The following is a 13,843-nucleotide window of genomic DNA, read 5'->3' as shown; positions in this document are numbered from 1 at the left end:
AGGATCTTCCGGTGACCAACCATTTTAATTCCAGTTTCTATTCCCACACTGACATGGCTATCCACGGCAGCCTCTACTGCCATGTTGAACCCAGGCATGGATTAACGAAGTAACACCTCATATTTAGTCTTTGTAGTCTCCAGCCTGACAATGATAGCATTGATTTCCATAACGTCCAGTGGCCACACCCCTCCATTCTCCTCCCTCCTCCTTTTTCTCTTATCCTTTGATCCCATTACCCCCTCTTTCCCTCCCCCACCTTCACACCCTGCCCATCACCCACACCTTTCCCTTTCTTCCCTTTATTCCATGGTCTATGTCCTCTCCTGTCAGATTCTTTCTTCAACCCTCTGTCCCTTCCACCTATTACCTCCCAGCTTCTCACATCATTCCCATTCCTCACCCTTCCCTCCCTACCTACCTTTCCCTTCTCACTTGTATTCACCTGTCACCTGCCAGCTTGTTCCTCTCCCCTTCCCCCCACCTTTTTATTCAGGCTTCTGCCCTCTTCCTTTCCAGATCGGATGGAGGATCTCAGCCTGTTCATTTCCCTCCGCAGATGCTGCCTGCCCTGCTGAGTTCCTCCAGCATTTTGTTTCTGTTGCTTCAGATTTCCAGCATCAGCAGTCTCTCCTGTATCTCCAATGGGTACGTTCCTAGCCTATCCAGTCAAAGGAAGGGATGGGAATGGGATTTACAGGATTACAGAAAACCAGACAGAGGATTTGGTCAAAGAACAATGTTACAATGTACCAAGAGAGAATAACTGAAAACTAGAGTTTCAGACAGTAAGAAGGTACCTCACATAGTTTATCTTGAGATATTTGCAATTTTAAGATATAACGTCATGTGAAATTACTGAAAGAGGATGTAAGGAGAGACTATTAATTCTTGGCGGGACAGGGTGGTAGACCAGAGAATAAAAGGAGAAAGGTGTGGGTGATAGGCAGATCATGAAGTCACAGCACAGAAACAGGCCCTTCAGCCCATCTAGTCCATGCCAAAACCATTTAAACTGCCTACTCCCATCGACCTGCACCATGACCATCGTCCTCCAAATGCCTATCCAAACTGCTGAAATTGGGCTCACCTGCACCACGTGTGCTGGCAGCTCTTCCACACTCTCTCGACCCTCATGGCCTCCTTAAACTTCTCATCTTTCACCCAAAACCACCTGGTTTCCTTGGCTGCGTAAATCTAGGGAATATACACTCCGGTCCCGCCAAACCCGTGAGATTGAGACGGCGCTCCCAACCCAAACCCCAGCATGTGTGGATGCTGTGTAATCTGCTACCTTGTTACAACTCGGTGTCAAGAAATAACACACAGCACACTGCATACGATTGAAGGAATTATATTTATGAATCTTAACTAAAGGGTTAGTAAAACAAGCACAAGAGAGGCCCACTACAATTAAACAGTTAGATGTGCACAAGTTGGAGCTCAACTCTTTCGAAGGTCATACATAATCACCCATCGTCAGTGGACCCCGACACTTTGCTCCATCGAATCACAGTCCCCCACCAGGTCGATTCCTACAACCGGTTCTCTCCAGCGTCTTCACCCTTCATCTCCCGCCAAACCAAAGACCCAGCTCTCATCAGTGTCAGGCACACAACACGAAAACATACTTCCTCAAAAGCAGTTGGAACACAGGGTGAACGGACAACGTTTTCAGAAAGCTCTCTCCAATATCCTCCTTGCAGGCTCCCACTAGCCTCCTCACAATTGGGAGTATTTTGTCCTCACAAGAACTGAAGCTTCGCCTTTCTCAACCGGGTCCAGACAAACCAACACAAATGTATCAAGGACCTCAGCCACGCCCACACCTGCCTCTGAAAACTCCAGCTTCAATGACAAATAACAATCGTACGGATAGTTATCCGTACTAAGACCCCAGATCTCTAGCGCACTGAGTGGCGTCAATGGTGAATGCGTCAAATACCGGTTGTAAAACGAACGGTACAACAGAGTAACCTGAGAGCCAGTGTCAAGTAAGGCTCTGGCATAAATACCTTCAATCTGTAGCAATACGCTGGAGTTTGGCTTTAGTTTGTTCCCTGATATATTGCTGGGAACGTGCTCCCCCCGGAGACGCCAGGGCGTTCCCTCACTGGGCCCCTTCTAAGTTTCCGGACGTCTCTCTCTGCTTAGGTAGCCAGGGGCTCACTCTCCAAACGCTTTCCTGGCCTCCACACTCCCGCCTGAAGTGTCCCTCTTCCCCACAGTTATAGCAGGCAATACCAGTCGCTCCCCTTCTCGTAAGACCCTGTTCACTGGCAACTTTCTGCTTAGTCCATTCCCTCGAGGAGTCCGACTCCCTGTCAGATTTGTCACGCAGGGTGGCCGCACCCGCCAATAACAACTTGGATATCTCAGCCTTAAACTCTGCCACGAGCTCCTTTACCACTCCCCGGGATGGCTATCAGCCAAGGGAACTACTACCGGAGACAGTACCCCGCTGACAGAGGCCTCCCATGCCTCCATCGCATTCTCCCCCTCTCTTACTTCTCTGATCAGCTCGACAAATGAGGGAGGGGCGCGTCTTCCGAGACCCAAGCGATCATGTCCTGTGACCATGTGCCTTTTACCACTTGGTCCATTCTTTACTGATTCACCTCAGCCGTTTGAATGCGCCCCCCCCCCCCAATCCTCTAAGCCGCAAGCAACTCAGCTGCCTCTCTAGCCAAAAAATGTAGGTGGAAAGCTTCTCCCCCTTCTGAAACATGTTCCCGAAACCCCATCAAAAGCTCCATTGGGCTTCCTGTCCAGCCAAAAACATTTTCTAGCTCTTGCACGTAGCCCGCAGAAGTACCTTTCCAAATCTCACTCTGTCAGCAGCCCACCCAGTCAAACTTTCAACCAATCGCTGTCTTCAACACGTCATCAGAGCTCTCCCACTCATTCAGCTCCTCCCAAGTCTCCTACTTCTCCGGGCGTGGGTGTTATTCGCCAGAATATCCTCAGACGACGATAACTAGGAGCGCCCGCCTGTGCACTTGACTATCTATTCGCCAGGGAGGTAAGGGCCAATACCAACTCAGAATGGTATCGCTGGAGAACTCATTAAACTTTCCAAAGCAAACCATTTCTTCTCCTCCCTCCGCAGAAACGAATATCCTCAGAGGACGATAACTGGGAGCGCCTGCCTGTGCACTTGACTATCTATTCGCCAGGGAGGTAAGGGCCAATACCAACTCAGAATGGTATCGCTGGAGAACTCATTAAACTTTCCAAAGCAAACCATTTCTTCTCCTCCCTCCGCAGAAACGAGGACAACTTGTCTGTAAAGTCTCCGTCATCAGCTACGGGAAACTCGGCACACTCGCCGACACTCCCCTCCTCCCAGAAAGTAAGGTCAGTCCACGCACCCCCTCCCAATAGTACCAGGTAGATCCACTGTCATCGTGTCAGTGCTAGTCTGATCTAAAACAAAGTATTTGCCAGCATTTTGTCAGACCTCCGCTCCGTGATCGTAACTGTTCCTAAAGCTTTAACAGTACATTTTAGTCTGAATTAACAATGTATTGGGGCTACGAATGTCTGCCCCACTCAGTAAACACGCATTCATTACCGATATCCCCGTGGATTCGCACCACAGCTCAACCTCTCCAGTGTCCGTAACCACGTGTCGTAATCACTTTACCGGACAATAGTTTAACACACGCTTAAACACAATGCTCAGGGCAATTACACAGCATCGAATGAAATCGATCCGGGAAGATACCCCACAATGAAACCCCGCTGGTTTCCTTGGCTGCGTAAGTCTAGGGAATACACACTCCGGTCCCGCCAAACCCGTGAGACTGAGACGGCCCTCAGGGAGTGCTGTTGTAGGGTGCCAGACTGAACTCTACCTTTGTTGAGGCCAGGTGGCAACTCTCAGACACCAACTCATACTTGGTCCTTGAACAGGGCACAACTCTGGACTAGGAGAAAACTGTCTCTAACACCATTACTGACCTCCAACTCTGGAGAACTCCCATCCACTGCCATAAAACTCAATTCCCTTACCCCACTTGCTTGCTTCTTTCTATCTATTCAAGATCTGCAAACCTGACTGTCCTAGTAGGGCCATTGTCTTGACCTACTCCTGCCCACTGAACTTGTGTCCTCATACCTCAACTCCATTCTATTCCCCTTGGCTTAGTCCCTTCATACCTACATCAAACATTTCTCGTGCGCTGCATCTCCTCAGTACATGTCAATTCCCTGGCCCTGACCACCTCATTTACACACAGATGTCTAGTCTATCCGCTGTTTCTATTCCCCCATTAAGAAGGCCTTAAAGCTCTCCAGTACTTTCTCAATAAAAGAATCAACCAGTTCCCCTCCACTACCACTCTTCTCCACCTGGTAAAACTAGTCCTCATCCTCAACTTCTCCTTCGGTTCTCCCCCTACCTTCTCCAAGCTCAGGGCAGTCACGGGAACCTGCAAGAACCCCAGCTATGCCTGCCTTTTCGTTGGCTGCTTGTAATGGTTCATGTTTTAAGCCTTTGCAGGTAATGCCCCCCAACTCTTCCTCTAATACACTGATGACTGCATTGGTGCTGCTTCCTGCACCCTTGCTGAACTTGTCAATTTCAATTTTACCTGCAACATTCACTCTCCCTTAAATTCACTTTGTCCATTTCTGACACCTCCCTCCCCTTTCTTGATCCGTCTTCACCTCTGCAATTTTGTACAACTCTATCAAATCTCCTTCCAATTTTCTTTGTTCTAAAGAATACAGTCCTAAGCCATTCAATCTTTCCTTATAACTCAGGTCCTCCAGACCTGGCAACATCCTTGTAAATTTTCTCTGTACTCTTTCAACTTTATTTATATCTTTCCTGTAGCTAGGTGGCCAAAACTGTACACAATACTCCAAATTAGACCTCACCAACATCTTATACAACTTCAACGTAACATCCCATCTTATGTCCTCAATACTTTGATTTATGAAGGCCAATGTGTCAAAAGCTTTCTTTATGATCCTTTGTACCTTGAAGCCACTTTCAACGAATTATGGTCCTGTATTCCCAGATCCTTTTGTCCCTTTGTCCGTGAATGATGTAGGGAACTAGAAGGAAGAAGGTGTGGGTGATGAGCAGATTTTGAAGGAGGAAGTACCATTGCCCCAAATGTTGCAGGCCAGGCAGAATCTCTAGAGATGCTGCCTGGCCTGCTGCGTTCGCCAGCAACTTTGATGTGTGTTGCTTGAATTTCCAGCATCTGCAGAATTCCTGTTGTTTCCTCAAATGTTGACTGTTTTTCTCGTTCCACAGATGCTGCTTGACTCAATGAGTTCTTCCAGCATTTTTGTCTTTGTTAAAACAGTTCAGTAAAGGAACAGGCCCTTCAGCCCACAATGTCTGCACCAACATGATGCCAAATCTATTCTGCCTGCACGTGATACATATCCCTCCGCCATTCCCTGTCTGTTCATGTATCTATCTAACAGCCTCTTAAAGTCTACTATCATATCTGCTTCTGTCACTTCCGCCACTCTCCCCGAGCCCATTCCAGGCATACACCACTCTCTGTGTTTAAAAAAAACTTGCTCTGCACATCTGATTTAACTTTTCCCCCTTCACTTGTAATGCATGCCATCCAGTACTTGATATTTCTATATTCTGGGGACAAAGATTCCATGCCTCTCACAATCTTGTAAACTTTGATTGGGCCTTCCCTCAGCCCAAGCTCCAGAGAAAATAACCCAAGTTTGTCCAACTTCTCCCGTAGCATCCTAGTAAAATCTCTTGTTCCAAAACCTGTTCCAAATCTTACCTATAACAAGTATTTTAATTCGCCTTTACGCTTGTGTACTGTGAATAACATTAGGCAATCTTTAATCTTGAATCTTAATAGGGCAACCAGAATTGTAGACAATATTTCCAGTGTTACAGTGCTAATCCTGTAGCTGTGACTTCATTACTTTTAGATTCAATGCCCCGACCAATGAAGGTAAGAATGTCATATGCCTTCTCTACCATTCAATTTGCATGGCCACTTTAACTGAGCCATGGACTTGGACCCCAGGATCCTTCTGTACATCAGTGCTGTTAAGAGCCCTGCTGTTAGCTGTATATTTTCCTCTTACACTCGACCTTCCAAGGTGCAATACCTCGCACTCATTCAGATTTCTGTTCTGACCGAGATAGTGGCAGTCTGACACCGAGCAGGCAGAGCAGCCACTTCCATATTAGTGAATGGAATTACTACTCACAGTAACCAAGAGCTACTGATAGAAACGCCACAATATCTCTTTTCAGCTTTTAAAGATTAGAAAGTAGTCTGTATGTAGAGGAAAATTGTCGTACCTTTTGGTCTAATTCTATTGAGGCAGCATGGTAGAATAGTGGTTAACATAACGCTATTACAGCGACCTGGGTTTAGTTCCCACCACTGTCAGTAAGGGGCTTGTATGTTCTCCTTGTGACCACGTGGGTTTACTCCGGGTGCTTATGTTTCCGCCCACATTCCAAGGATGTACTGGTTAGTGGGTTAATTGGACATGAGCATAATCGGCCAGAAGGGCCCATAACCGTGCTGTAACTCTAAATGAATAAAGTTTAAGAGTAAAAATGGTCTGGGCATTTGTAATATCCTGGTAGGTAGCATTTTATTCCATCAAAATTTCCACCTGCCTTGTGTACATTACTGAAACAGCCTTCTTTTCTTGGCTGCGTGAGTATAAGAAAGACACTGTCAAGTCCTGCCAAACTCGTGAGATTGAGACAGTGCAATCCCACCCCAAACCTTGGTTTGTGTGGATGCTGTGTAATCCGCTACCCTGTTACAAACTAGTGCCACGCAATAACAGACAGCACACTGCATACGATTAAAAGAATTATATTTATGAATCTTCATTTAACTAAAGGGTTAGTAAAGAATAACAAAAAGAAAAGGGCCCATTCTAATTAACAGTCAAATGTGCTGAAGTTGGAGCTCATCTTGAACTTCACTGTCACTCACGAGCTGGACCCTCGGTCACTATGAATGCCCTCACCACCTTCAGAACGCCGCTCGCAATCCTTCTCAAACAAATGGGCCTCCTGCCAGATCGCATCACACGACCGGCTCTCCCCAGCATCTTCTCTTCATCTCCCAACGAACAAAAGCCCCAAGCCCAACCTTAGTGTCCCTCACCAGAGAAACCTCCCCTTAATTTGACCATCCTAATTGGATGGCACACATTTCTCCTCATCTCTTACCTTCAAGAATAACCCAAACAAGCTGTTCTTACCAAACTGCCAAAATGAAATACATACAGCATAACAGTAAAAATATGAAGCAGGCATTACATTACCATCACACATCCATGATCAACTGTGTTGTTATCTCCTTTATTCCACAATTCATACTAAATCAAATCTAATTCAATAATTCAACAGTTCCATTTAATATCAGAGAACATATACAATATACAACCTGAAATTTTTACGCTCCGCAGACTTCCTCGAAATAGAAGAAAAAGCTCCCCAAAGAAAGAATGACAAAAAAGACACAAGAACCCCAAAACCTCCTGCCCCCTTCTGCACACAAATAGCAGCAAGTGAGATCAACCCTCCCCCCACTTATTCTCGCAGAAAGCATCAGCATAACTGTCTGAATTGAAAAGAAGAATATACAGTAAGTTATCAAAAATTCTCTGTTTTGGAAGCTCTAGTCTGCAAATAATTAGTGGAAGATCAGAAGTTATAAGGTAAATAAGATTGAACACAGGTTAATCTTGTTGTGCAAGGTAATTATGTCAACATTAAATTTCCCTTGTTCTGCCAAAAAGACAGCCTACACCTGACTAACTTCCTCTTGCAATGACTCAGTGAAGATTGGTCTTCTCGACTATGTTTGTTTGGAATCCTTAATTGTAATCTACTCATAAAGACACAGCCCTTTACCGATCTTTTCATACCCATCTGCTGTTGAAATAGTAGAGACCATAACTGGAGCTGACATCATCCTGCAAACCTTGGGAGCACTGCACAGAGTGGAGCTGGTGAGTCGGGAAAATACATACAGAAAGAGTGATAGAGGAAGATTCTAAAATAACTTTTGAAAAGAATTAGTTCATATAGTTGGAAAGAAAAATTAGGGATTTGGAGAAAGACTGGAAAACAAATAGCTCTTTTATGGCACAATGAGCCGAACTTCAGTAGCCCTGTGTAATAATATTCTATCACTATCTTAGCCTCTGTTTTAGATTGCAACTCTATAAGAGGTGATAATCATTTACTCCAAGAATGTAATTCTCCTTAGTGAGGATGTTTCATGTTTGCCAATATTTCAGTATTCTATTTCCTCAGGCTGCTACCCTTTTATTCTCATTTCCAGTTTATCCCTTGCTTTAGCCACGTCTGTTCCACAACATCACACAGAACAAGTGAAACCGATTTCCAGGAAGTTCTAATGCCCATCCAAAAGGTAAACGTCCTTAAATCCTGAGCATTTTATACCACGGATTCTTCAGCAAGAGTCTGAAGATATAATTACATTATAATTATATCAATGTTTTGTGAAAGAAAAGCATTTCAGGATGTATATTGTATACATTTCTCTGACATTAAATTGGACCTTAGAAGCTTGTCACCAAGCTCAGGTGGCGTTAAAGTCCTCCTCACAAGCCAGCTACAAATGCTAGATTAGAAAAAACTGTTCTATAAACTAATCAAGTGATAACCTGACCCAGTCATCCCTACAACACCATACCTTACGACTAATGTGTCATCACATCCAGCTCCACCAGCTGGACAGACCCACCAGAGATGGAGACAGTGTAAACAGCTGAGAGGCAGTATCCAGCATGCACCTCAGACCTGATGCACTTTCATGGCATCACATCAAACATGGACAAGAAAATCACTTCCTATTTACTATATACAGTATTTTCTTCCTTTAACTTACTGCTCCTCCATGTTGAACCACACTTGGGGGAAGCATTAGCAGTATCAAGGATACAACATGTTGGATACACGACGTAGCCCATCACTAAGGTTGGCTTTTTCGACAAAGCAACAGATGGAGAGCAAAATGAGAGAGAAATACTCCTGACGTCAACTGTACTAGTTTATCGATCTACAACTGCATGGGTGGGAAAGATGAGCACACAGCCCATGTTAAGACCATGGGCTGTGCGCAGCACCACCGTCACACTAAATGTAATTAACTGACAGATCTGATCATTGAAAACCAACCAGCCGGGAGGCACCTTGACCATCAACAACAGCAGAGCAGTGTTTTCAGCACAATCAGGAAACACCCATGTTCCTGTGAGAAATAACCCAGCCTATCCAATCCGTCCTTGTAAGCTCCCCACTCCAAGCAACATCCAGGTGAATCTCTTCTACACTCTTAAAATTGCTACCTCACCCTTCCTGTAGTGTGGTGACCAGAACTGTACTCAATACCCTCAGCACAGTCTAACCAATGTTTTCTACAGCGGCGACGTGATAACCCAACTCTTATATTCAATGCCTTGGTCTATGAAGGCAAAAATACCAAATGCTTCCTTCACTACCCTATCCCTTGTGTCACCACTTTTAGGGATCTATAAACTTGCACCTCAAGGTCTGTCTGTACATTACGATTCCTGAGGTCACCACCATTTACTGTAGGTGTCCAAATAGTATTTGATGTCCCCAACTACTCACACTTAAGTTCCAAATGCCACTGCCTTGCCTAACTTTCCAGCTGACCTATGCACTTCTCTGTCCTTTCACAACCTTCTTCACTGTCTGCCTCAGCCATTCCAGTAACTGCATTTCACAAACAAAAGAAAACCTGCAGATGCACACACAAGATGCTGGAGGAGCTCAGCAGGCCAGGCAGTCTCTATGGAAAAGAGTAAACAGTCAATGTTTCAGGCTGAGACCCTTCATCGGGACTGGAGAAAAGAAAAGATGAGAAGGCAGAGTAACTACCCCCACCCCCCCTGACCTTCTTACTCTGACTTTTCATCTCTTTTCTCCAGTCCTGATAAAGGGTCTTGGCCTGAAATGTCAGCTGTTTACTCTTTTCCATTAGATTGGTTTGGGCTTTATTTCAGAGTTCCAGCATCAACAGATCTCCTTTTTGATTGCAAATGGACCCTAATATTCTATATTTCATAATTATCACTCTCCTGTTGTACTTAATGTTGCTACTTAGGTGCAGGGGCTGCTGCTGCCAGTATCAGATGAGCAACATTTTGACACGTTCCAGGTTTTCTAAAGTGGTGATCAAATCTCCTGTCCTGGACCAATATGGTGACATGGTTGAAAGAGCTGAGAACATGGAAATGGCTCGAGAAGGCAAGGCAATCCAGAATAATGGTGCTGGTTATTGTTTATATAGCCCTCTTTCTGGACCATACTCTGCTAACTGTTGTTGGTAAGTTCTAGTTTGATTTTATCTGGGGAATGTCAAATACAACCTCATATTTTGTGTTCAGCCGGAGGAGAAATAATGAAGTGGGCCTGAGGTTCTCCAGCACTGAGTGGTCAAGTGTAAGTCACTGGTGAGTTTATTGTCATACTCACAAGTCTGCCGGTTGGTTCAAGGACCAAATGGTTGAAGGAAAATAGCCAATCTTGACCTGGTGGGGTGGGAATTCAGGATTCTGTAAATCCTGCCCTACAGTAGTTGCAAAAAGACAGCTTGGTCCGAATGGTTTCTTTGATGATAGATGTTGTCTTCAAAAAGCAGAGCCTCGTGTAGATAGTTCTGATAGTCAGGAATAATGTGCGTGTGATTGGCCAGATCCACTACTCTCTGCAGCTTCTTGTGTTCCTGCACAATCAGATTGCAAACCAGACCATGATGCAACCAGGATACTTTCAACAGAGGTTTATTAGAGTATTCGGTGACAAGCAGAACCGCCTGAGAAAGTAAAGATGCTGGTGTACTTTCCTTATAACTGTATCAATGTGCTGGGCCCAGGACTCGTCTTCATATATACACACTGTATATGTATAGTATATAAATCTCCATAGCTGTAGAGAACCTTCCTTTTTATTCACATCACCACTAAACCTATAAATCGTAACTCCGACATTCACAAACCTACTAGGGACACAAAAGTAACGTCTTAACACCTGTGAATAATTGAGAGCTTTTTAAAAATGTTATGGTTTTTGTCCAAGGAACAACGCTGAGCCAATGATGAATCTAATCTGCTAGATTTTGTGGTGATACCTCCCCTTAAAATACCACAGATATCATTAGATTCTCAAAAAGCAATGGCAAGGGGTTGTAAAGCTAGATCAAAAAGCAAAGGACTCAATGGACAGTTCCAGTTCCACGGTGAGGATTAAATGGTTTGGATTTTTGAAAATTAGTAACAGCTTTTTAAAAGTTTTATGGTTTTTGTCCAAGAAACAATGCTGAGCCAATTATGAATCCAATCTGCTATCTTCCCCTGGATCCCATGTGATCTAACCTTCTAGCCTGCCATGAAGGATCGTGTCAAATAAGTCATTAAAGTTCATATAGACAACATCCACTATCTTCTACCTTCTTGTTCGTCTCCTTGAAAACCTCCAGGAGATTTGTCAGACATGACTCCCCATGCACAAAGCCATGGTGACTGTCCTGAGTCAGACTCTGACTCTCCAAGTGCTGGTAGATCCTGTTCTTTAGAATCCCCAGCGGCAATGTACCCAACACTGATGTCAAACTCATTGGCCTGCTTCTTTTTAAACGTCACACCACATTTGCCATTCTCTGGTCATCCAGAACCTCACCCTTGCCTAAAGATGAAGGAAAAGCCTGTAGCAGGGCCTGTGCACTTCCCACTCTAGCCTCCCACAAGAGTGCATCAGCTCAATCCCTGGGATTGAATACAGTTTAAGGCCTTCATTACCTCCTCTCTGCTACCCCAGCTGCGGTCCAATTCACTACCACGTATTTCACCCCTTTTCCTTACTTTCAATCATTTTCTCCACAGTAACAACTGAAGAGTAATATTCATTAGAAACCCGGCCCCATTTCCTTTAGTTCCACACACATATAGCCATGCTAATCTTGAATGATCTTTACACGTTCTCCAAGGAAATTCCTTGGCTTAGCTTGTGTCGGAATCAGATCATCACCACAACTTTACTCAGAAAGAGAGCTTGAGGGAAATTTTAGTTAAAGTCTACAACCTCCCAAACCCGGAGCTATAGGCAATCTTATGAAGAGAAATTTATGGTATTTAGTCATTTTCCCCTCTTATGTCTATAATGCAACAACATTTTTAGATATCTCCAGTGAAAATTGCCTCCAAAAGGCATCCCATAATTATTGCAAAAAGCCATTTGGTTAAAGTTGTATTCCAAAGTTTCAGAATGCTGAAAAACTTTCTCATGTAATATCAAAAATGAGTCCTGCACGTAGGTGACAGCTTTCATGACCTAGAGGTGTCTCACAATCATACCCACAATTGTTTCAAAAGGAAAAAGTTAAGACTGTATGACTTGTAATTCTGTAGCGACAGGAATGTTTAATGTGTCTTTACAGGACTGAACTGTTTCTCTTTCAGTGCCCATTATCCCCAGTTATTTGTATGAAAAGCATCAAGCCAAACTTAATACTTCAACACCACTGGAGCTGCCTCCTACAGCAGCCCCTCTCTTTCCCCACTCCAATGAGACGGATCTTGTGCTTGGGAAGAGCACTACAGCAGCCAAGATTGAGAATGAAGGTTTGGAATTGGGGAACACTACACAGGGAGCCACTCTTGACTCAAAGCCGACCACTGAAGCAGCCCAGTGCGACAGGGATGAGTCGTTTCTTGCGGAGGAAAATGTTCACATTGGATTGTTATTTGCTTCCAAGGCCATTGTACAGCTCCTGGTAAATCCGTTTGTGGGGGTACTGACTAACAGGTAAACACAAAAACATCTGAACCGACTGCAGAGTGTTTGAGCACCAATCTCCAAAAACACTATCGTGCTTTACGATGATCTGGTGTCCCTGTATGTTGTTCTATTGATCCTCAAAACTGGGCTTAAGATCTCAGTGTCCCACACAGCAAGGTTATCAGTTACAGTCAAAAAATGGCATATAATGTGTTTGAATCATCCACTTGGCCTCACTTCTCACTTGCCACAATAAGTAGCCAGTCCTGACTGGAAGAAATCTGTCCTTGCCTGTGTGGGCGAGGCTGGCGTACAATTGCCCCACAAAGAATTCACAGTGTGTTAAGTTGTACCTGTGCTTGGGTTCTCTGAATCAGAATCAAATTTATTGTCATTGAATAAGTCGTAAAATTTGTTGCTTTGTGACAGCTGTACAGCGCAGATATAACAAATCATTTCAAGTTAGATACATACATATATATTCATTTCATATTTAAATCTTTATTAATATATAATCTACAGCTATAAAATACAGAAATTCAACAAATTAGTATATATATAATTAATAAAGCTGAAGAAAAAACCTTATATATGCTAATGAAAAAAAATTTTTATAAAAGAAAAAGAAGGAAAAAAGAGAACCCCAGCGAACTAAAAAAAAAAACCACTAACTATAAAACGAAAAAAAGAGGAGAAGAAAAAAACCATTAGGAACCAACTCCCGGAGCAATACATCTTACAATCATTTACGTGTATATATAAAAGAAGAAAAAGAAAACAACAACTGCCAAATCACATTTATATAACATAACATTGGAAGGACCCATGTAAATTGATTCAAATTAAATGATAATATTTGGCAAAAGAGCCCCACCTTCTCTCAAAATCAAATCGGGGATCAAAAGTTCTACTTCTAATTTTTTCTAAACTAAGAAATAACATTACTTGGGAAAACCATTGAGTTAGTGTAGGAGCGGGGGTATCTTTCCACTTCAGTAAAATAGCCTCTTCTTGCCAACAATGTAACGGATGCAATTACAT

General features: G+C 43.7%; 2 protein-coding genes across 2 annotated transcripts in view; both read left to right on the top strand.

The window, feature by feature from the left end:
- Positions 1-10,193, top strand: part of LOC140202066 (synaptic vesicular amine transporter-like) — a 45,382-nt gene extending 35,189 nt beyond the window's left edge. The window contains exons 12-14 of the mRNA XM_072266925.1: positions 3,110-3,180; positions 3,268-3,352; positions 10,131-10,193. Coding sequence (XP_072123026.1) covers positions 3,110-3,180; positions 3,268-3,352; positions 10,131-10,193 — 219 coding nt within the window. The remainder of the gene's footprint in view (positions 1-3,109; positions 3,181-3,267; positions 3,353-10,130) is intronic.
- Positions 10,194-10,225: 32 nt separating this feature from the next.
- Positions 10,226-13,843, top strand: part of LOC140202065 (synaptic vesicular amine transporter-like) — a 52,918-nt gene continuing 49,300 nt past the window's right edge. Inside the window, exons 1-3 of the mRNA XM_072266924.1 lie at positions 10,226-10,352; positions 12,484-12,602; positions 12,672-12,829. Of these exons, the coding sequence (XP_072123025.1) occupies positions 10,226-10,352; positions 12,484-12,602; positions 12,672-12,829 (404 nt within the window). The remainder of the gene's footprint in view (positions 10,353-12,483; positions 12,603-12,671; positions 12,830-13,843) is intronic.

The sequence above is a fragment of the Mobula birostris genome, chromosome 8, assembly GCF_030028105.1.
Source record: "Mobula birostris isolate sMobBir1 chromosome 8, sMobBir1.hap1, whole genome shotgun sequence".
NCBI lineage: Eukaryota > Metazoa > Chordata > Chondrichthyes > Myliobatiformes > Myliobatidae > Mobula > Mobula birostris.
This window is presented reverse-complemented; position numbering and strand designations above follow the sequence as displayed.